Source organism: Boleophthalmus pectinirostris, unplaced genomic scaffold (assembly GCF_026225935.1).
Source record: "Boleophthalmus pectinirostris isolate CB_2022bp ecotype Guang Dong unplaced genomic scaffold, ASM2622593v1 HiC_scaffold_9, whole genome shotgun sequence".
Classification (NCBI taxonomy): domain Eukaryota; kingdom Metazoa; phylum Chordata; class Actinopteri; order Gobiiformes; family Gobiidae; genus Boleophthalmus; species Boleophthalmus pectinirostris.
The window spans coordinates 30,245,387-30,269,430 of NW_026571541.1; the positions used below are offsets into that span (position 1 = coordinate 30,245,387).

The window sequence follows — 24,044 nt, forward strand, 5'->3', positions numbered from 1 at the left end:
ATTTATTATGATGGAGGCAAACAAAACTCAATCACTACTTTTTCCTCTTAAAATACCTTGACAAGACTTAATCCAAAGAACTAAGACTTAAAAGTGCTTAGAACTGTTATTTCTTCATGAAGTCTACACTGAAATGGAGCAAAGGATCATGGTCTATGTAGTTCCCTCTGTCTTTTTTTTTTTAGCTATTGCTGCACCAAAACTCTTAATTTAAGCAAAGAGACTTGTAGTTTGATATATTGTGATGGTCCACGATATTATTGTGAGAACTTTGACGATACAATATCATGATATTTCGGTTACTGTTACATCCCTATTTCCCACAGAAAATTGGTAAGGCGAGGCGGTGCTTCCAAAAAAGCAAGGTGCAGGGATGTGCGGAGATGTATGAGTATGTATATTGTAGACCTACATGCAGATTGTGACAAGGAAACCCCCCAAAAAATCTCTTGTGACCCAGTCTTTGGGAAACAGTGCATTAGAGCACTTCCTGTATTACCACATGACATCACCAGGTGGAACAGAGTGTTTCCGTTTTGAGAGAAAAGCAGTTTGAATATGCAGAGCTTGTGCGTTAAACATGTGAATGAAACAAAACAAAAGTCCAGGTCTGTTTTTAACAAGGAAACATTACAACATAGGACAGAAAATAGAATAATAGAGGCCCTTTAAAGGTGCACAAGTGGTTTTCGTGAAATGTTCCTCATTAAACTTCCATCTACCTTACATTTCGTAGGGTATTTTCATGTCTAAAGTAACTTCAAAACCTGCATTTTTACTGTGAGCTCTTTCACATACATATTGCAGCTTTAAACTGACGTGAATGTTAAAAATAATTGAAGAATCAAAACCTTATTGTACTCTGATAATGCCCTGACACGGAGCTAAAATAAAATTCCAGATTATTTTACACTATGATCATTTTACACCGCCTCACCCTACTCAGTCCCACAGACTAAAGTCAATTAAATTAACAGATAGCAGTCAAAGTCTATAGGTAGGCCACCGCGCTCCTTACTGAGGGGTACCTGGCGGGCTGGTGGTTGCTGTGGTGGCTCTGCAGGCTGTAGTGGCTGTAGTTTGCCGAGGGGTGTCTGGAGAGCATGGGCTGGTCTCTGGGCTGAAGCTGGGGCTGGGGCTGGGGCAAGAAAACCAACTGCTGCGGCTGCAACTGCTGCGGAGGGTACGTGATGTAGTCCGAATTCCTGGAATACAAATACCTTTCCGAACCTTCCTTTTCGGATTTGACGTTGCAGCAGGTGAACATGCAACCTCCGGCGAATAAAAATGCAGAAGAAACCCAACCAATGTACAAAGCTTCTCCCAGTTCCCTCCTTTGCGCGTCAAGGAGCAAAGGGTTGTAGAAATCTCGGATGATGACGTGCCCGGTCCAAGAAACGGGAATCAGAACGCAAATACAAGCGCAGAGGATCATGATACCGGCGATGATCAAGACCATCCTTTTCGCACGGTCGTTGTTTTGGATGCAAGAGGTGCACTGAAGTCCTACCAAGCTGACAAGGATTCCAAGACCACCCAAAGCCAACGCGCAGCACATCAAACCTCTAGCTGCTTGGAGATCCGGAGGAAGAGCAAGCAAAGAGTCGTACACTTTGCACTGCATTCGGATGTCAGCTTGCCGGAAACAGTTCATCCAAAGTCCTTCATAACGGGTTTCGAAGACGATGATGTTTTCGGCGATGAAAGCAGTGACTCGCCATTGGGGCATACCGGTGCTGGCGGCAGTACCGACAAGACCGATCAAAGTTAGCAAAAGTCCAACGATTTCCAAAGCTGAGTTAGCCATGGTTTGGTCTGGAACGTCTCTCCTGTCCAACCATGCAGAGTATAATATGTGTAGAGCTGTACTAGGAAGCAGGAGAGGGAGTTTGCATCCCAGAGGAGGAGCAGTCGGAGCAGGTAAATGGGAGGAGTGGGAAATGCTACCTGTCGCTGAGTAACCAAATCCCCAGGCTATTTTTTTCTTCTTTGCACTTGCCCTAGTGTGAGCCAGGCTTTTGTTTGTTCAGAGTGCTCAGCTTACATCCAGACTAGTATTGTCACGAGAAGTTAAAAGGTGGAAGTAAGTAAAAGTAGTAAAGTAGTACTTAAGTAAAAAATGGAGGCATCTTTACTACCCATATTACACTGTTTTTGTGTTATAATGCTGTTTTCTTATCACAAACATTACTGGAGTTGTGTTTTGTTTCATTCACACGTTACAAATCCTGTGTATTTAGGCTGAGTTCTTCTCTCAAAAAGAAAAAACACTCTGTCTGACCTTGTGATATCATGTGGTGAAACAGGAAGTGCTCCACTGGGTTTGTAAACTCCATACACCTTGACTGGAATCATTTAGATAATTGCGTCCTGGGGGCAGCAGTCTAAGCAGGGACTCCCAGACTTCCTCACCCCGGACACTTCCTCCCGCTCCTCCGGGGTGACCCCAAGGCGTTCCCAGGCCAGCTGAGAGACATAGTCCCTCCAGCATGTCCTGGATCTTCCTCAGCTGCTGCTCTCAATGTGGAGGATCAGCGGCTCTGCTCCGAGCTCCTCTCGTGTGACTGAGCTCCTCACTTTAAACAGAGGAATCAATTTTGCTTAATACTGGACCTTTTTAAGTACATTTTAAAGTGGCTATTTTTTACTTTTACTTTACTTTTACTTCTAAGACATATACTAAAGGAGAAACTTTGCTCAGTGCCACACCATTTTAGAGGGAACAGTATTAGTGAGGTTTGAAATCCCAGTTGCTGGGTGAGTCCTATATGAGTCCTATATTATACAAAATAGACTCTTTAGTCAGTTTAGCTTTTAGCCATGTTATAATGTTGTTACCTATTCAGAAACACACATAGAGTTGTGTTTTGTTTCAGTCACACAAGTTTGTGTAACCCTTTATTATTATTATAATCTTTCTACATCTGCAAAGCTCAAAACGCCTCTTTTCCACCTTGTAAGTCTCAAGTTAACGGAAACATTTTACATTAAGTTCTTTTAGTACTTTTAGTAATTCCAGGACGGAAATCATCCAACTGATTCTAGTGAAGGTGTGTGGAGTTCGAAAAAAACAGAGTGGAGCAATTCCGGTATTACCACATGGAAGTGTTTTCTGCTTGAGAGAAGAAGTCAGCCTAAACATGCAGGGTTTGTGTGTTAACTGAAACAAAACACAACTGAAACAGCATTATAACATAGATGCCACTTAGTTAGACAATTTATATAATGAAAAAAAGAGATATGTGATTAGTTTTTTAAAGAAACATACACCTTTTTCCTCAATCAGACCAATCTTTTATAATCACCTCATCAGGTTTTGTCTTAAACCATATGATAACACAATAGATAGGTCTTATGTGCATGTGTCACTGTAGGTTTAGTATTACAGCTGACAGTGGGGGAGAGGGTGTGCCTGCCGGAGCCTCTGGATAAACTGGTCTAGTCACATTTACTATGACAACAATAGAGACACAAGGAGTTTCAACAGAACCCAAACAAGCTCCTGACTGCTGGGAAATTGCCAAACCGAGCCGTCCTTATAGTGACAATCAAATACAAAATACAACACTTTACACAGAAAAACTTAAATTATTAAATTGTGTGACGCTCTGCTCTGTCTGAGGCTTTATTAGACTTTAATCTGAGCTTTATAGGACTATAAACACTCCTGAAAATGTGTTTTTTTTAGATGATCTTAAAACTTTTTTGCGCAGTTGTTTGGTTATGGGTGCTTTGTGTCACCATGGTAACTGCTGAACATTCCACCATTAGACATATATACTGTACAAATCATCCCCTGCAACGTAGCAATCACATTAATATAAACTGTATATATTCTAAAAAGGCCAATAAGAACACAGACTTATCTAATGCCTCCATACAGTACATTATAGATTGAATGTTTTTCATTGTTTCTAGCACATTACACACAGGAAGTAGGTAAAACTAGTAAAACAGGTTCAGAAACACTCCTTGGTCTTATACAAAAGAAACTTGATGCGATTTTTAAATACTTAAAACTTTAATCAACACATGTCTTTAAGGAAATTTTGTATACAAAAAGTACATTTATCAGATACGGAGCCCGAAATAGGCCTAGTGCATAAAAAAAACCTCTCAAACCAGCAACCACAGTCAAACTCATTCAACAGTATTTACAACTATTCAAATGATAATTTTCACAGTGAAACTTGGCGTTCTTTGAGAAAACTGTAAAAATGTGGCCACTTTTCAGCCTCACTCCTGTCACACATTGTTAAAAGGCCCATATTACTCTATTTTCTGATCTGTGTTATAATGTTTCCTTGTCAAAAAACATACCTAGAGTTGTGTTTTGTTTCATTCATGCATGTACATTTAGGCTGAGTTCTTGCTCTCAGACACTGAAAATACTCTTTTTTTCCACCTTGTGATGTCACGTGGTAATATAGGAAGAGCTCTGCAGTGTTTTTAAACTCCAAACTACAATTTCATTAGAATCGTTTGGATAATTTCAGCCCCTGAATTTGACAAGCTCTACTAAACACAACATAAAAGGTAGGTGTTGACTTGAAAACTACTGCTTCATGACATCACAAGGTGGAATAGACCGTTTTAAGCTTTCGAGATGTAGACAGACTACTAATAAAGGACTCAAACGAGTGTTAATGAAACAAAACACAACTCCAGGTATGTTTTTGAAGAGGTAACAAAATTCTAACATGACTAAAAGTTCACTTTAGTCAATTTTGCGTAATATAAGTCCTTTAAAAGAGTCTATTGTCTCTAGAGTGGGTTAACTTTCACCCATTTCAGTACTGGGTTGGGGTGTAGGCAACAGACCCGGGTGGAGGAGCGGAGTAGGCTGGTTGGTAGCTGTAAGCCGGTTGGTACCCAGGTTGGTACCCTGGTTGGTAGGTGTAGGGTTGGTAGGTGTAAGCTGGTGGTTGCCCTTGGTATTTCAAGGCCTCTGCTTCTTGGGTACGTGGTGCGTGGCGACAAAGCAAGATCACCCCGGCGGTAAAAAGCAAAGCTGAAGTCACCCACCCAATGTAGAGCGCTTCACCCAACTCTCTCCTTTGGGCGTCGATGAGCAGAGGATTGTAGAAATCTCTAATGATGACATGTCCAGTCCAAGAAACGGGAATCAAAGTAGTTACGCAGCCCAGTAAAAACAAGGCACCCCCTACCACTAAGACGACGTGCTTGGTGCGAGCGTGGTGGTCGATAGTTTTGGTGCATTTCATCCCAACCGCCGAAACGATGAGCGCAATGGTCGTCACCGCCACCGAGGCGCACATGAGACCCCTGGCGGCTTGCAGATCAGGCGGAAGAAACAGCAAAGAATCGTACACCTTGCACTGCATTCGGATGTTGGCTTGACGGTAGCAGTTCATCCACAGACCTTCCCAACGTGTTTCCATGACGATGATGTTTTCCTCGATGAACGCAGTGACCTTCCACATCGGGAGACCGGTGACCGCAGCGACGCCGATCAAACCGATGAACCCGATCACCAAGGCGACCACTTCACAACAGATTGCGGAGCGGCGTTTTTTCATGTCAAGGCGTTTCTTCTCTTCGTAAATGGTGTCCGGGTAGTATTCGGTCTGGGGTCGTTTTTCATCGTAGTAGTAGGAGCCATCGGCATAAGTTTGGGGAGGTTTGGTGTAGCCAGTATAGCCGCTGTAGCCAGTGTAAACAGAGGCCATATTGGATTTTAAAAAAGTTAAAAATTACCAAACCAAGAAGCGAATTGTGGTTACTCTATCACAGTCCAACAATGAATCTGAGCAGCAGAGTCAGTCGGGCAAGATATACACCCAAGAAAAATGCTAATGTGAAACAATGCAATCCTACTGGTCCAACTACTTGAGAGTCGTCAGCTGAGCAGGGATGAGCTCTAGAGATTACGCTGCTTTCGAATGCTAATGACCCATTCAGCAGGTCATGTACACCGGTGATACAAGGAAAATGGATAAAATTCTAATGAAACAACTCCTAACAGCAGTTTTGAAAGATTTTCTCAGTAAATAATGGATTTCAAGAACATAGGCCTACCTTTTTGTGTTTTTATATGGTATTTTACTTCAAGTCACTACTTAGACTTAGATTTAGACACAGTAGCTCACGTATCACATTATATAACAATCCAACCCACTTTATTTCTATAGCACATTTCACAAACAGTTTCCAAAGTGCTGCACAAATACATAATAATAACAACAATAATAAAACAATAAAATAAACACTCAGATTTAATCATACTGCTGTAGTCTTAAAACAATAAAACCAGTAAAATAAAATAAGAGCAAAATCAGACTAGCAATAAATAAATAAAAACAATAAAATACATTAAAAATAAATAAAAGACACAGAGGACCACACAACTCACGTGGTGTAAAAAGACAGAAAATAAAAGTGTCTTTTAAGAAAATAACAAACAGTAAAAAATATATATAAACAAAAAAATGGTAAACGCCCATTGGACGGATAAAGTAAATGAAAATGAAATAAAATCTTAAAGTGCAAACAAGAATAACTTTAAAAGGTAGAGGTTTTTAGGAATTTTTCAGGAGCTACTGTACCTTGCTGCACTGGATTGACAAGAACAGTTATTCATTTGTTAATTGTTCATTTTAAACTTTTATTTTTATTTTATGTATTTACTTTGCACATATATAACATAACAATAAAAAAACAACACACTAGATAAAAAAGTAGGTGCCGGAATAGGCAAAAAAAACCCCAAATGGCTTATATTACAGTCTCCACCTTATGAATACAGAAAAAATTTAACATTATCACTGCACATAAAAAATAAATAAATAAAATTACATTTACACACCTTGGATTAAGTTAATTTGATTCAAACATGGATTAAAACACAATGAAACATCCACAATTGAATGATTATCAAACACTTCCTCACTCTCTTTTTAAACAACGCCTCTGATATGTCACTTGGTTTAAAATTAAAACTGGATAAATATTAGAACATGAAAAGATAGATCGCTGACATATCGCTTACATAATTTCCTGTTTCCTTCTTCTCTTTGTAGGCGGCGTCCATCTTGTTGTGTTCAGGTATTTTTACAACTGCGGCTTAAACACAACAGGAAGGGCACGGGAAGAGCGCACGTCCAAGTAGTTCAGTAGTTCTTTAAATCTGGATTATGCTTTTTTTCAAATTTGACTGTGATAAATATTGTAAAAACAGTTCCTTAAAGATTATGATAAAAAAATCCCATTGGCCTACTTATAATAAAATGCTTAACATTAATATACAAAAAAGGTGATTATCCTATTTTTGGGACTATAAGTCGCACTTTTTTTCATGGTTTGGGTGTTTCCTGCGACTTATACTCCGGTGTGACTTATATATTAAAATTTTCAGACTGACAGCCACGAGAGGCTCTAGTCTTGTGTGTCAGTATCTAGTACTACTATTACTCCTGTACCACTGTCACTTCGCTCTACTGTGCATGCCTCCTGTAAAAAATGTCGCTGTCTCGCTACAAATAGTGAAATATGCACCCGAAAACGGTAATCGAGCAGCAGAAAGAAAATTTGGAGTGAGCGAGAAACTTGTGAGGGACTGGAGGAAAGCAGGGATGGAGAACACAGCTTCACGGCAACTGGGCGGGTGCGCTATGTAACTTTCCTAGAAGTCACTGGATGGATCGACAAAGCCTGGACTTCAATAACAACTGTAACCATCCTGTCGGGATTCAGAAATGCCGGAATAATTCTAACTGGAACTGATGCTGAGTCTGACGACAGCTACGCAGAAGAGGAAGCGGCGCTTTGTTTACCTAATGGATCTATGGTTTATCTCTGGAGGTTGCGCAGAAGTGACACCAAGGAAGAATTCAGTGGATTTAGTGATCGTCAGAGATGGTGAGTTTGGTAAATTTATGTTCTGTTGTTTATGCTATAATTATCTTAATAACTGTTAATATGTTACATTAACATATTAACGCCTATTCAGTCTGTTGTTCTCTGTTCTATTGTTTTTACTATAACTTGCCTTTAAAGATGAAATGTCGGTTCCTGTTCTCTGATTTTATTAAATACATTTCCCCAAAAAGTGCGACTTATAGTCCGGAAAATACGGTATATGATATTATCTATTATATATAAATCTGAGTCAGTGGTTGAAAACAATAAAGTTAATAAAAAATACAGCATGTAACTTTCTGAAAGGCATGTCCAAAAAAAGATGGATAGATTTTGTGAAATACTGTGGAATAAGTTTTAACATTTCCTTGGAAACAAGCAGGAGAAGGGCGTAATAAGAGTCAAATTTGTGGTGATGCAAGCCCACTCACAGTAAGAAATCAAAAAATTAATAAATACATAAATGAGTGTGATAAACACAACCAAAATGACAAAAACATGCTTTAATTTTAGTGTCTATTTGGTTAAAAAGTGACATATTGCGCCTTTAAGCAAATTTCACAATGGAATCGATACGTCACTACATTTGCGGGCTGGTATTTTTACTTTCTATTCCACAACACACACCTGAATTTAAAAAAAACAGAGCACAAAATACGTGTGAAATGCTGTTAGCTTTTTACTATCTCATTCATTTTGTGTTTTATACTTAGATGCTTTTCATTCCTGCTCCTTTTACTGAAGTTAAAAACTAGTTTTTCCTCCACTGCACTCCTCAACTAATGTTTCCTGTAACCCAGATATTTTCTCACAGCCGTGCTCTACTGACTTGTGTCTTGTTTTGCCCCAGTGCTCAGCTTTGGCCTGTCTACTGTGTGTAAGCTGAGTGGAGCAGAGGTGTGGAGCGGGAGAAACCAGAGAGGGGCAGGTTTCAGTGTAACTAAGTCCAGGCGGAGCTCCTGTGTGCCAGCCGTTCACACCTCGTCAGCGGCCTCCTCATGGCTCTGCTCCATAATGGATGAGAGCGCTTTACTGCTCTGATGCTTTTAACACGTCTAAATAACAAGTGTATAGGTCCTATGTGCAATACATGGCAGTTTATTTGGAACATAACTGCGTGTCTGGGCTCTCATCCGTGTTCTGAACTGTAAAATATATTCTCTTTTGGTTTTCATATATCATAATAAAGCAATAAACGCAGCTGAATTGTGCAAGTAGCATTTATATTACAATAGACAACAAGTAAGAACAATATAACAAACAAAGCTGACATGAATGAACTGATTTGGAAGAAATTATAATCGTATAGTAACAAATATTTAACTACAAATGTGTAATTTTGTATATATTATCAGCATTTATCAAAAACAGTATCAAGAAATATATAGAAAGAAGACAGAAACAGATATTTTGATTTATAAAAAGCACATTTTCGGGTAATAAAGAACAACTGTAAACAAAAATTCTCATCTTTCACAAGAGAAGCCACACAGACAAATAAAAAAAAGGTTGCATGCTCTATTACAAAAACAATTACAGTGAAATAAAAGTAGATTGTACACATGTAGTTTTTTCTTGGGGATCCTTCAGTTTCTGTGTGTGTGAATGTATTGTCAAGCAAATGCAACTCAGGACAATAATGTTCAAATAATGTGCAAAAAAAGTGCAGTTTTCTCTCGATAGAAGCTACCATCTGTAATTATGTTGTTGTATTCTCACATGTCACCACTAGATGCTGCGTTACTGCCGTCTGATAGTGCACCAGGTTTGGACTGACAGAAGAAGAGCAGAGAGCACAGGGGAGTCTGAGCAAAGGAGAAGTGAGTAGGGTGTGCAAAACTATTGATATATCATATAATTTAATTTGATGATACAGTATTGATGTCATGGACTGCTGTATTTTTAGGTATATTTAAATTATTTTCTGTAAGAGCTACAAATGTGTGACATTTTCACTGATTTAGGCTTTGTTTTTTACTGAATCGTATATATCGTATCGAATCGTATTGGATTGAAAGTGCACTGTATCAAAAAGCATATCATATCATGGCCTGTGTATCGAGGTATGTATTGTATTGGCAACTTCTTAATTAGAAGTGAGGGAAGCAAAAAGGAGTTCACATTTGCCATTTACTAGCGAAAAAAATAAAATAAACTTGCAGATGGTAGCTTTAAACTTGCACTGTAACATTTCTGGTGTAGGATCCACTTTTCTCCCTGAAGATATTGCCTGGAATGTTCCACAGTATGGCATTACACTTATTTATCTCTACGGGTCCAAGTTACATGTCAGATCTGGGAGCGGCGAATCCGCTCACAGTGAAAATGCAACTTTTTAGGTCAATAACAACCCACGTTATAGAATAAATGCATGATTGATACGTTTAATAAATGCCATACTGGGACTTTACGGGCAAAACAATAACATCTCCATGGAGACAAGCTGAAAGGTTACACAGTGCAGCTTTAAAGGCCAAATATACAAAGACATACAAAAAGAAAACATGACTAAACCATTCTTGCAATGACAACAATAATTAGTTCATATACGAACAAACAGGTCTTTCCAATCCATGTATCATTGGTTCATTCGTTTTTCAATATAAAACCAGAAAAAGAAACAGTTTTCTTCATTATTTGTCTCTAAAGCCAAAATGAAAAAACGGATAATGATTCATTTTTTCATTTTTTGATTTTGTGTTTAAAACGGATAACGGCCGTTTCCTGTTTCTGTGACTTAAACTGCAATGCCGGACTTTTGCGCCACATGTGGACTGAAGCAGGACTGAATCGAGACTAAACCAGGACTAAACTAAGGCTAAACCAGGATTAAACCATTTTCAGTCCTGGTCTGATCCTGGTCTCAATCCCGGTTTCAGTCCTGGTCTGGTCCCGGTCTCAGTCCTGGTCCCGGTCTAAGTCCTGATATCAGTCCTGGTCTGGTTCCGGTCTGGTCCCGGACCTGGTTCAGTCCGTATGTGGAGCAAAAGTCCCTCATCTCAGTTTAAGTCACGGAAACGGGAAACGGTAGTTTTTTCCATTTTTTCATTTAAACACAAAAATCAAAAAATTTAAAAACGAATAGTTATCCATTTTTTCATTTTGGTTTTGGAGACAGATAATGAAGAAAATAGTTGTTTTTTTCGTTTTCTTATTTTTGATTTTATACTGAAAAACAAATGAACGAATGATACACGGATTCTTTTCCTTAAGGTCGTTGGTGTTGAAGGTTGTCATAGATTTGGTCGAAAATATCGAAGTTAAAGTTTGAAGTAACTTGATTAAAACAATTTCAGATTACTCTACATTCAGTTCAAAACTATCAAGGTAGTATTTCAAAGTACCTTTCAGAGTACTTTCACAGAACTCTTCACACATACTCCATGGTCTTGTGAGTACTCGACGGAATTCTCTGGAGGTACACGCTGTCCGCTTTGGGCGCTAGATCGTACGCTCCCGGATACACCCCTTCTTTCTCCTCCATCTCCCTCCTCTGACAGAACCTCACCAGTAAGATCACCCCGGCTGCGAGCAGTAACCCCGCGGTCCCCCATCCCACGTACAGCGCCGGCCCGAGCTCCCTCCTCTGCGCGTCCATCAGCGTCGGATTGTAGAAGTCCTTTATCACCGTATGCGCCACCCAGCAGACGGGCACGAGCGTCGTCAGGCACGCCAGCAGGAAAAAAACGCCGCCGACAACTAGCAGTATCGTTTTAGCACTCGGGCTGTCGTTTCCGCAGGAAGTCACCTCCGTTCCGGATATGGTGATGGCGAACGCTATGAGGGCTATCACTATCGCCGCGCACACCAGCCCTCTTGCCGCTTGGAGCTCCGGCGGTAAGATCAGCAAAGAATCGTACACTTTGCACTGCATTCTGTCGATTTGTTTGTAGCAGTTCATCCATAACCCCTCCCAGCGGTCTTCCATTACGATCAGGTTGGCGCCGATAAAAGCCGAGACTCGCCATTGCGGCATCGCGGTGATGGCGATGATTCCGATGATCCCCAAGCTGCCCAGGACCAAAGCGACGATCTCGAGTTTGGCTCTCATGGCTGCAGAGAGAAGGGAGTGTAGACTGTCTGAAAGCTAAATGCGTTCTGTTCCGACTAGGCCACATGTCAGCGATGATATCCACAATGCAATGCCACCGTACTGGTTTAGTGGACACTGATGGAGAATGTTCCAAATGAAAGCGATGCAGTTACCTATTGTGGTTTCACCTTCCTCTGGAATGTGTAATAGTAGTTTTGAAGAAGGCTTGGCACATGATTATTGATTTGTGTTGTAGTTCTACTTTGCATATAGGGTGACTACATGTACCCAGGACAGTCCAAGTTTGAATGAATGAATTAATTTCATTTTAAAAACATGCAAAGAATAAAACAGAAGTCATGTCATCGCAAGAGCAGTCACTTTAAAATGATATACAGACATGCAAAAGCCACGTAGTTATACGTTTACATGTTCAAAAAGAAGTGGGAAGAAGTAGAATTAATTTAATCCCATCCCCTTTCTTAATTAGTTCTGAGTTTCAGATGATTTCAGCCATGTGTCAGTGTGCAAGTATACTGGTGGTAGACCTTTTCTAGCCCGATTCATTAGCCGGTTTCACTTCATAGAAACTGTCTGATCTTGTAGTGTTGGAATTTGCTCGCTCGATGGTTGGCAAGTACTTTTTTTATTTCACCAATCGCTGCTATTTGGTCGTGATGGCGCTAACTAGTATATTAAGCTTTTACCAAATCCTGTAGGAAGAAGGGCAATAACATCTTTCCCCTTGATAAAATTCACCATACATTCTCTTTGTTAAATTCTCGATCTCGGGAAGCGTTGCCAACACAGAATGTATATCTCTTCGCTGATTGGCTGGTGCCCGAACTCACATTTCCGGTGTTTTTCCAACCCGTCTAGTGTATTCCGATTCCTGACCTAGTCGCTGGAGAGAAATGAAATTGAGCGGAGGTTAGACCTTTTCTCCCGAGTACTGGAGATTTTAAGGATTGATCTGCTACTGTTTTGTTTTGTTTTTGGGTTCTTTTTGATTCCATTTGTTTTACACTGTTCGTTCAAAAGTTATATCATACATTTTAGCTCTACTGCTTTAAATAAATGTGTTTTTTTATCGTTTTATCATCCATGGGCTTTTAGCTTTAGTTTGGTTTAAGTTCCCGGGTTGAACTTGGGAGAGGTTTAGCCCGTACCTTTGTTTACACTTTGGGTTTTTTAAGTTATTTTGATGTGATTGCGTGGTAGCACTTTCCGCTTTGTTCTGGGTTGTTTTTGTTTGGTTAATTTGTAACATTTCTTTCTGTTTTCAGGATTTGGTTCCTCCACTCAGGGGCTGCAAGGTTTTATTCTTATTTTAGTAGATTTGATTAATTTTGGCGATTTTATAGTTTTATCCACTGCCTGGCTCTTTTGTAAAAATAAATTATTTTTAATATAGTTCTGTTTAGCTGTGCATATGACTGAAAGATTTTCATTCCGCACTCTTCTCTCTAATTTATGTAATTAATGTCTCTCTTTCTTTTTAATTTTACGATGATTATTTATGTTTTGATTAGTTTTTAGTGTGATTTTAATGTATTTCTTATGCTATAAACCACTTTGAATTACTTTATGTACGAATTGTGCTACACAAATAAACTTGCCTTGTCTTAATTTTCACTTGCTCCTTTTAGTCTTTTAATAAATTTGAATTACATATTTTAAGTCACGTCTCTGACCTTTTATTTACATACGTACTTTACATACCTTGATCATTTTATGTGTTTATTTATTGAAACAAAGGCTACCTTAGGTCACACATGTTTTATACAAATATCAAAGGTATCCCTAAATACAAAACAAAATATAAAGTACAGAAAACCGGGCTTGAAAATGACCAAAAAATGCATTCAGCTGCTCTGACTGAAGTACCTCAGGTGAGTCAAGAACGGACAATGTTACAGGTTTTTTTCACTTTTCTTTGTTTATACCAACCATCCCAACCCGGGTGTGTCCCAGTTCTAAATTTTGAAAAGCTGGTCACTCTATTTGTGCACGTACAGGAAATATTCCATGTAAACAGGAACATATAATCTAAAGTTAATGATGAAACTATAAGACAAAGAAAACAAATCAAATCTGGTCTTACATAGTTACAGCGTGATGCAATACCTGTAATTATGAGTGACAAGCAGCCAGAACAAACATGACTGATAAAAGACAAGGCTGACAAGTTCTAAAAAAAGAAATAGGCCTCCAGTATAAACTTTATAGGAAGTTTGCAGGCGTGGACTTCCGGCTCCCATTGACTTTCACTGGAATATTGTGACCCCTCTCTGTGTAACTGCTGCAGTGAGTCTCGACATTTTGGTCTTAAAATGTTCATATTAACCCGCTCTACATGATCCTGGTGGGTTTTTTCTCACTATTTTGTTTGTAGAGACCAAGACCAGTCCAAGACCAGGTCCAGCTATTAGTGTTGTAGTCAAGACCGCACTAATAGAGACCAAGACCAGTCCAAGTCCAGGTCCAGCTATTAGTGTTGTAGTCAAGACCGCACTAATCGAGACCAAGACCAGGTCCAGCTACTAGTGTTGTAGTCAAGACCGCACTAATCGAGACCAAGACCAGTCCAAGACCAGGTCCAGCTACTAGTGTTGTAGTCAAGACTGCACTAATCAAGACCAGGACCAGTCCGAGAGCATAGGGTACCGAGACCAGGACAAGACCAAAACCTCTGAGGGTCGAGACTGAGACAAGATTGAGACAAAAACATACCTGGAGTTGTGTTTTGTTTCATTCACACTTTGTTCCACCTTGTGATGTCATGTGGTAATACAGGAAATGCTCCACTCCATACACCTTCACTAGAATCATTTGGATTATTTCAGCCCTGGAGTTGCCGATCTCTACTCACCAACATGTAAAAGGAGTTGTTCTTCGTCTTCGTCAACTTTGCCCTGACGAAGACCATCTTGCTGGTTGAAACGCTTTGGCATCCCTTCATGTAGTAAAGGACTTTTAATATATTCAGTCGGAGTGCCTCGGGTTTGTACCATAAACCATTTTTACATTTTCCTGTAAGGGTAAGTTTCTGTTCTAAGACAACTCCAGGTCTGTTTTTATGGAGGTAACAGCATTATAATATGACTTCAGGCTCACAGGAGTGAACTTTGAGTAATATAGCACCTTCAAATCCATTGTGAGTTGGGTTAGTGGTCAGTCCATTGGAAGTGCAAAAATTGAATTTTGTGGCAAGTCTATTTTAAGATTTCCCGAAAATCCTTCAGTTAACATATTTTTAATCGTTACCTTTGTCTCTCTCTTCTCCACTGTGTCCAGCTCTTTTTCTGATTGATCTTTGGTAAAGGTTCATTCTGTCTTCAGTTATTAACTGAGAGTTTGTTTACCTGCTTTACAGGAAGTAGCCGAAAAATGTTAAGCTTCTAAAGAAACTCTACTGTCTGATTCTTGAGTTGAAGATTTGAATTCTAATTCTATGATACTGACCATGTTTTTTTTCTTTTTTAATTTTGTATTGATGTAATAAAGCAAAAATATTCTTGCCCCAGTGCTGATACACTGTAAAAGGAGCTCTTATGGTGACAGTAACACAACTGTGGCCTGTCTGAACCAGGAAATAGCACGGTTAGCATGTTTACTTTGACACAACTCTAGCCTCTGAAAACTGTTTTAACTCACTGTGACTAATAATTAGGAAAGTGATAAATAACATATTGCTTCAAAACATTCAAAACTGACTTCTGTTTTTCACATTAAAAAAAATTGGGTAGCCTACAGCACATTTAAAATTTTCTGATCTATGTTATATTGTTTCCTCTTCACAAACAAACCTGGAGTTGTGTTTTTGTTTCATTCACAATCTTTTTATTTTAAATTTTTATATAATTTTTATTAGTGATGCAGAAGACATTCACACATGTTTAAATCTGCATATTTAGGAGTTCTTCTTTCAATCGGAAACCACTCTGTCCCACCTTGTGATGTCATGTCAAGCGCAGGAAGTGCTCCACTGTATTTTTAAACTCCATACACCTTCACTAATATTATTTGGATGATTTCAGGCCTGGAATTGCAGATCTCTACTGAACTAAAGGTAAAACGTACCTGTGAACTTGAAAATCACTTCAGGTGGTGTAGACCATTGTCCCAAAGGCTGGGTCACGACCCTCAGGTGGGTCGTAAGAGATTTTTTTTTGGGTAGCCTTGTCACGATCTGCATGTAAGTCTGCAATATACAGTTCTGACACATGTTGAATGTATCATTTCTAATCTTTTTGTAATTATTGTATTGACTATTTTGTTCCAGTATTGCTAGTTTAATTGAATATTGAAAAGAAAAAGAAATGGGCTACATTTAATTTCCGAATAGGTGACTTATGGATACATTTTATTGCTGGTTCAGTTACTGTTTTTCATCGTTTAAAACCTGAGTAATACTAATTGTTCAGAGAGAAATGATCACTCAGTCAACAATAAAATATCCTCATTAATATTCAATAATGTTTAAATCCACCTTTATTTTGAGATTTGCGAATAATGTCTATTGACCTCTGTTTTGCATAATATATACAAAGACTTGTATCTATAATTAAAGGTGACTGAAACAAAACACAACTCCAGGCATGTTTTTGATGAGAAAACAACACAATAACATAGATCAGAAAATAGCTCAATATGGGCTAAGGATCAGTCTCCATGAAATTAAGTCAAGTAAGTGTTTTGTGTGTTTTGCCAACTGTCCATCCCTCTATAAAAACACAACTCCAGGTCTGTTTTTGAGGAGCAACATTATAACATGACTTAAAGCTCACAAGAATCAATTTTGAGTAATATAGAACATTTAATGATTACTTTAGTGGCCTATATCAGTACACAGCCTTCAGAGTTATCCAAAAGCCTTTATAGTCAGTAGTTATCTAATACAGGTTCTTCAATTTAAGACTTATAAAAACAAATTATACAAGATAGAGGAGATAGAAAATGGATTGAGTTCTTGTAATGTGAATGATGTCATACTCCAGCAAAAACAAACTTTGCCTAAGCCACTCCCACTATTCAAACTAGGCAGAGAGACAGAGAGACAGTGGTACAGTCCAGAAACAGGAACAGAAACTGAAAAACCAGTCAGACAGGATTCAGCCTGATACTCGTCACATCCTCACCTTCAAATGTAAACACCAGCAGCACATGAGGGAGAAAATATAGGAAAATAAAAGCATTTACCTAACCTTGTATTCTGATTCATAATTATTCTAAGATCATACTCTTTTTTAATTCACGTCTGAAAAAAAATAATGGCTAAAAATATTATAAAAATGCATTCATAAATATTTCTATTGTTGTGTGAAGAATCCCTCAGTCGTCCAGGTAGAATCCATGGCGAGGAAAAACTTCAGTCGACAAACTGAAACATTTTTGGCGACAAACTGAAATTTCTCCTCGCCATTTCTATTGTTGCTTAAAGGTGCATTGTGTAACTTTTCTGGTGGAGGGTCATTTAAATGCTTTTCTTCATGGTGATGTTATTGCTTTGTCTGGAATGTTTCACAGTATGGCATTAAACCTTTCTATCTTCATGGAAACCAAACCAGACCAAGTTACAGGTCAGATCTTTCTAGGTATTTTTGAGCTATAAAAATAATAATAACAATAAAAAATAAAATAAAATAAATATTAACTGAAAAAAAATAAATAAATAAAAAATAAATTAAATTAAATTAAAATAAATAAAATAATAATAAATAAAATAATATTATAAAAAATAAAAATAAATTAATGAAATGAAATGGTAGTATGGTGTGTGTGTTGTTTACAAAACCTCACTCCACACGAGGCAGAGACATTGACACTGACACTGAAAAACACATGAAGCCTGCCCTCTGCTGGATGGAATTGCAACTACAGCACATGAGAGGAGAGCGAGATACTGTCTGTGTTTTTTTTATTTAATTGTGCCTTCGGGGTGTGAGTGAGTCATTTGACATTGTATTACCACAGATAAACTAAAAAGCGTAGGCTCTGTGGGGCCATTCAAACATATAATTATAGTGTGACTTAACATTTTATAATCAATGGAATAGGTTGTAAACAAAACACAACAACAAAAAAGTGCCAGTAATTATCTAGGCTGAGGTTTAAATATTGCACAAAATGTGAATGGACTATAACCTTAAAGCCAAAAGTGTTGAAATATAAGGTTATTTCTGGGTTTCAGATGACATTACAGCATTCTCTTTTTTCATTTGTTGCAACTGTATAAGCTTTTAGTCATGTTAGAATATTGTTACTTCCTCAAAAACAAACCTGGAGTTATGTTTTGTTTCATTCACACATGTTTTAGGTAATCCTTTATTATTAATCTGTCTACATCTCCAAACCCCAAACGCTCTGTTCCACCTTGTGATGTCATAGTGGTAGTTTTCAGCAATTTTGGCAATTCTAGGTCTGAAATTATGATTCTAGTGAAGGTGTATGGAGTCACAAAACACAGTGGAGCATCTATCTATTTATCTATCGGTGTATCTAAAAAAAATAAAAATAAAAAAAAAGACCTTCGTTCCAGCTGCTATCATACTTATGAATAAATTGTAATCTATTTATCTATTCATTTTAGTACGCTGTCTTGGAAAAAATGTGTGTTTTTATATATTTAATAGGGGTGTGACAATATCCAAGTGTCAACAAAACTGTGAATTCCTCTTAAAATTCCTTGACAAGACTTAATCCAAAGAACTAAGACTTAAAAGTGCTTAGAACTGTTATTTCTTCTTGTAGTCTACACTGAAATGGAGCAAAGGACAAGGACATATACCATGATGGTCTATGTAGTTGCCTCTGTGTTTTTATAGCTGTTGCTGCATCATAACTCTTAAATTAAGCAAAGAGACTTGTAATTCGATATATTGTGATGGTCCACGATATTATTGTGAGAATTTTGGCAATACGATAACACGGTATTTCGGTTATTGTTACATCCCTAATATTTAATCTTTATTGTGTTTTTAGTCAAGCGTGATGGATGAAAGAGCACTGTAACACTTTATTTTGTAATTGTGTTTTTGTACGTTGTGTTTATTGTACATAATGTGGATAAACTAAATGTGAAATGTGGGACCAGCCTCTCAAATCTGCAAAACACATTTACCTACGGGTACGAATAAAGCAAATAACTTAACCTTAACCTATCTGTCTATCTGTCTATCACATTAAGTTTGTTTGTTTTTCTTCTTGGAGTAATTTGATCATTTTTTAATAGATGGTGCTAAAGGGCTAAAGACAGAGGGGGATAAAGGGGTCTCTTATCCCGAGCCTCAGGGTTTAAGGGTCCCAGAATTGGACCTCCTTCCTATTAATTTATATTAGAGGGGGCTCATGTGAGACTTCTTACCTCAGGCCCCCAAATTTCTGTCAACAGGGCCTGGGTGTGTTATTGCATCCTTTAAAAAAAAAAAGAAAAGAAAGAAAAAAGTGCAGCCAAAGCTAATCCTCTTCCCCTCTGTGCCTCTCGCAGTAATAGACAGTGTTCAGTATGTCTCATGATTAGATCAGAGCTGAGTGACAGACATGTCTCTCACTGTGGAAGAGCCGAGAGGGACAAAAGCACCAAGACAATGCATTCTTCTCAAATGTCATTAGGCACCAGTGATTGCAGCTCTACGGGAGGTTCACTGTTTTTGAAATAACTAAAAAGTACATTTCTATTTGTCAAATCTTACCATTATCTACAAAACTTAGCATAATAATCTTGTGGGTAAAGACCTTTCAACTGACAAACATCCAGCCTGTGCTCTTAATCACATCACTTTTTTATATAGTACACAGTTTAGTAACAAACCAGTATTTAAAGGTACACCATGTAATGTTTTGGTTGAGGGCCTGTCACCTGCTTGTTGCTCTGCCTGGAATGTTCCAAAATGTGGCACAAAATAGCTCTACTTTACATTTATTCTATTACAAGTGTTTTTTATAGCTCAAAAATATCATAAAAACAGGCATTCTGACTGTGACTGTGTGACTGTGAGACCATATACAAGAATAAGAAAATGTATGTGTCCTCTATCTGCAGGTTAAAGCTCTGGCAACACAGGTTCAGTTGTGATTTTAGTTTGTTTTAACTCCGAGAGGCTACATAAGGTTAGCCAGGCTGGCGCCACCTAGTGCCTCCGCTCAATTTCATTTCTCTCCAGTGACTAGGTCAGGAATCAGAATACACTAGAAGGGTCGTAAAAACCCTGGAAGTGCAAGTTCGGGCATCAGCCAATCAGTGAAGAGTCATACATTCTGTGTTATTGACGATTCCTGAGATCAAGGATTTAAGGCTGGAACAAAGACAATGTTTGGTGAATTTGATCAAGGGGAAAGACGTTATAAGATAAGATAATCCTTTATTGTCACCCATGGGAGAAATTTGTCTTGGGACGGGGGGTAACATGCTTTATCAAAAAACAACACAACACAAAGCACCACATAAACAAACACCATAAAACAAAAATAGATACGAGACCAAGTATGACCACGAGTGATGCACCAACAGGACCTTTAAATTATTCTTTACAGGCAAGCCATTTGCATTCTTGTATTCTATTAATAATTGCACACTCCCTAAACCTATATGCAGTTTTGATTGCACATTCCCTGAACCTATGTTATTGCCCTTCTACCTATGGGATTTGGGAAAAGCTTAATATACCAGCTAGCCCCATTGCAGCGCATTACATACATCACGACCAAATAGCAGTGATTGGTTAAATAAAAAAAAGTACCCCCCTACAGTCGAGCGAACGAATCCTAATGCTTCAAGGTCAGACAGTTTGTACGAAGTGAAACGGACTGATGAATCAGGCTAACATACTTTAACACTGGTTAAAACATTTGGCACAAGCATAATCAATGTAGTGTCACACTGGACTTAAAGCAGACCTATTCCACAAAATCGACTTTTCAGAGCTTTGTTATGGTTGTTGTGACGCACCATTTACTCACCAAGAGTTGCATTTGGAGTGAATCGTGATTCATTTGAGATTAATCTTTAATTGCTTGTTTTCAAGATGCCATATTGCTGATCAACCCCCATTTTCACTGCCAGCAGGTGTACAGCATCTGCTGTCTATTTACTTTCTCTAATTTCTCCAATTTTATTTTATGAATCGTTGATACACGGATTCAGCAGCACTTTAATGGAAGTTTAATAAACGTTTTTCTCTTGAACAGAAAACATTCTGTTCCACCTTGTCATGTGGTAATACAGGAAATGCTCCACTGTTTTTAAACTCTATACACCTTTGATTGAATCATTTGGATAATTTCAGCCCTAGAATTACTTATTTCTAGCCTGATTCATCAGCCGATTTCACTTTATGGAAACCGTCTGACCTTGCAGTTTTAGAATTTGTTCGCTCGACAGCAGACAAGTATTTTTTTAATTTAATCAATCGCTGCTATTTGGTCGTGACTAGAGATGCGCGGATGGGCTACTTTTTCATCCGTAACCGCATTGCAAAACTCATCATCCACCTGCTATCCATTTGCAACCACAGTTTTTGACCAGTTTTCAAAACCGTACCCACCCGCCATCCGTTCGGTCTCCTCCCATTTGCTCCGAGTTCAGAGTTTTTATATAAGTAGTTAAACCGCCACCCGCCCGAATTTAGTTAAAATATAATTTTTCGTCACGTCATCCGCCCGACCCGCGGTTTAGCCACGGAGTCTGCGGTTGTAACCGCCATCTGCGCATCTCTAGTCGTGACGTATGTAATGCGCCGCTAACGGGGCTAACTAGTATATTAAGCTTTTTCCAAATTTCGTAGGAAGAAGGGCAATAACATCTTTCCCCTTGATAAAACTCACCAAACATTCTTTTTGTAAATCATCTAGTGTATTCTGATTTCTGACCTAGTTGCTGGAGAGAAATGAAATTGAGTGGAGGCATTTGGTGGCACCAGCTGGCTAGCCTATTTCTACCAAACAAAAGGGAAAAGTTAGCTGTTAACTTAAACACCACCACTTCATGACATCACAAGGTGTGACAGAGCATTTTGCGCTTTGGAGATGTTGACAGGGAAATAATGCAGGATTACTCAAACATGTGTGAATGCAACAAAATACAGATCCAGGTCTGTTTTTGAGGTGGTAACAATTTTCTAACATGACTTAAAGCTCAATTTTTCATAATATAGGACTTATAAAGATGCACTAAGGTATAAGCAATCTGCAATATCTAGAGCTGAAGATTAAAATGTAAAAAAATCTTATATCATGTGTAATGTGGCTGGTTATGATAGGAAGGGCATCGGGCATAAATCTGCCAAATCACAGCATGGAATTTTTGAAACACTAATAAAAAACACTAATATAACACAATATAAGCCTGTATGTAGAAGTTCCTCTTGAAAGTTGTTGAAGAAAACAGACACCAGTTGAACCCAGCGGACACAATGGCAGAGTGGTGATCTCTGGTGGCACAGATGGTGCACACTTCACTCCCACTCATTGTAAGATCACAGGTTCACTCACTCGGCTGTCCGCTCCAACAGGGCTTTGGATGAGCTCAAGAACTGAACAAATTACTGTACAATTAGTAGCAGTAGTAAAATTCCCTCTGTCCTAACTCAGCGGCTACATCATCGAGTTCTGAATCAACGATTTTTCTTGAAATGTGTGAAATTTTTCTGCAAAACTGTCTGATTAGTCTACTTTTAAAGGGCCCATATTACTCAGTTGTTTTTTTTTTTTTTAAGTTGTTATAACTTGTTTGAGGAATGAAATGTGAGGTTATGAAACTTGTAGCATTTCATTTTGTCACTTAGATTACAGATTTTGCATGGCGTCTCACACAGAGCGCTCCATATCTGCTGGTGTTAGCTTTGTATTAACCTCACAGTATGGTTGTGATTTAGAGACTGTGGGGCGTTATGTGGGGAATTATAAAAGACTTTCTCCATTAGAATTTTACTAAAAACTGAATTATGAACTGCAAAACTTTAATACAAGTTGAGCTGCTTTTATTCTTTGGAATTGAATCTTGTCATTTAGTATTTTTTTTTAAATATTGGTGGTGCAGTTTCAGCTGTACAGAACTTTGGGCACCATATAGGTTGTTAAAAGTGCAATATGAAGTAAAAGTACATTATGTAATTTTTGGATGTCACTTGCTTGACTCCATGGACATAGAAAGTGTTTGTCCACTAATCCGACGATTGGTGGTTCAAATCTCGCACTCGACATAAACATACTACGCACACTGGTACTTAAATGTGTGTGTGAATGGGTGGATAGTTCCTTTATGCCTTCAAGGTATTCAAAACACTTTGCATCAACTGTACATATCAGTGTTTCCCAAACTTTTTTTCCTGGGGACCCATATATTAAAAATCACAAACCTTCGCGACCCAAGTCAAAAGACATTATTCGTAAATCACAAAATAAAGAGGATGTTTTATTGTTGGCTGAGTGATCGTGTCTCTCTGAACAATTAGTATTACTCAAGTTTTAAACAATGAAAAACAGTAATTGAACCAGCAATTAAAGGATCCATAAGTCGCCTATTTGGACATTTCTTTTTCTTTTCAACATTCAACTAAACCAGCAATATTGGAACAAAGTAGTTACTAGCTCTCTCATGTGTCAGAACTGTATATTGCAGACCTACATGCAGATTGTGACAAGGCAACCCACCCCAAAAAAAATCTCTTGCGACCCACCAGTCTTTGGAAACAATGGTATATATAAATACACATAACCCACTAACTACCCCATTCTAAATATGAAGTGTTCATGGGGGCGCTTCTGGCTTTTTCATCTCTGTTTCCAATCAACTTTACATTGGAATATTGCCACTCCTCTCTTTGCAGTGAGCCTCCTCATTCTGGTTCATTTTTTAAGTTAATACATTCCTAGTCCTAATATGGGGAATGGCTCCAAATTCACCCCTATAACAGAATATCCTTGTGAGCCTCATTTGCCTGGAGCCGATCGCTATCCGTGAGGTTACACTCCCTTAGTCCATTGTTTCCCAAAGACTGGGTCACAAGAGATTTTTTTTTTTTTTTGGGGGGTTGCCTTGTCATGATCTGCATATAGGTCTGCAACATACAGTTTTAACAGTGATACACGTGTTGTGCTCTCCTCCTGCACCCCGGACTGGAATGCGCTACAA

General features: G+C 38.4%; 3 protein-coding genes across 3 annotated transcripts; all 3 read right to left on the reverse strand.

The window, feature by feature from the left end:
• Positions 1-991: 991 nt before the first annotated feature.
• Positions 992-1,836, reverse strand: cldn8.1 (claudin 8.1). The gene has a single exon (XM_020941214.2). The coding sequence runs from the start codon at positions 1,805-1,807 to the stop codon at positions 992-994; it is 816 nt and encodes a 271-aa protein (XP_020796873.1). The 5' UTR covers positions 1,808-1,836.
• Positions 1,837-4,002: 2,166 nt separating this feature from the next.
• LOC110175069 (claudin-8-like) lies at positions 4,003-5,789 on the reverse strand. Its single transcript, XM_020941190.2, has one exon. The coding sequence runs from the start codon at positions 5,688-5,690 to the stop codon at positions 4,791-4,793; it is 900 nt and encodes a 299-aa protein (XP_020796849.1). The 5' UTR covers positions 5,691-5,789; the 3' UTR covers positions 4,003-4,790.
• A 4,845-nt stretch (positions 5,790-10,634) lies between these two features.
• LOC110175081 (claudin-8-like) lies at positions 10,635-11,999 on the reverse strand. The gene has a single exon (XM_020941199.2). It carries the CDS (start codon positions 11,927-11,929, stop codon positions 11,249-11,251), a length of 681 nt encoding a protein of 226 aa, XP_020796858.1. The 5' UTR covers positions 11,930-11,999; the 3' UTR covers positions 10,635-11,248.
• Positions 12,000-24,044: the final 12,045 nt, after the last annotated feature.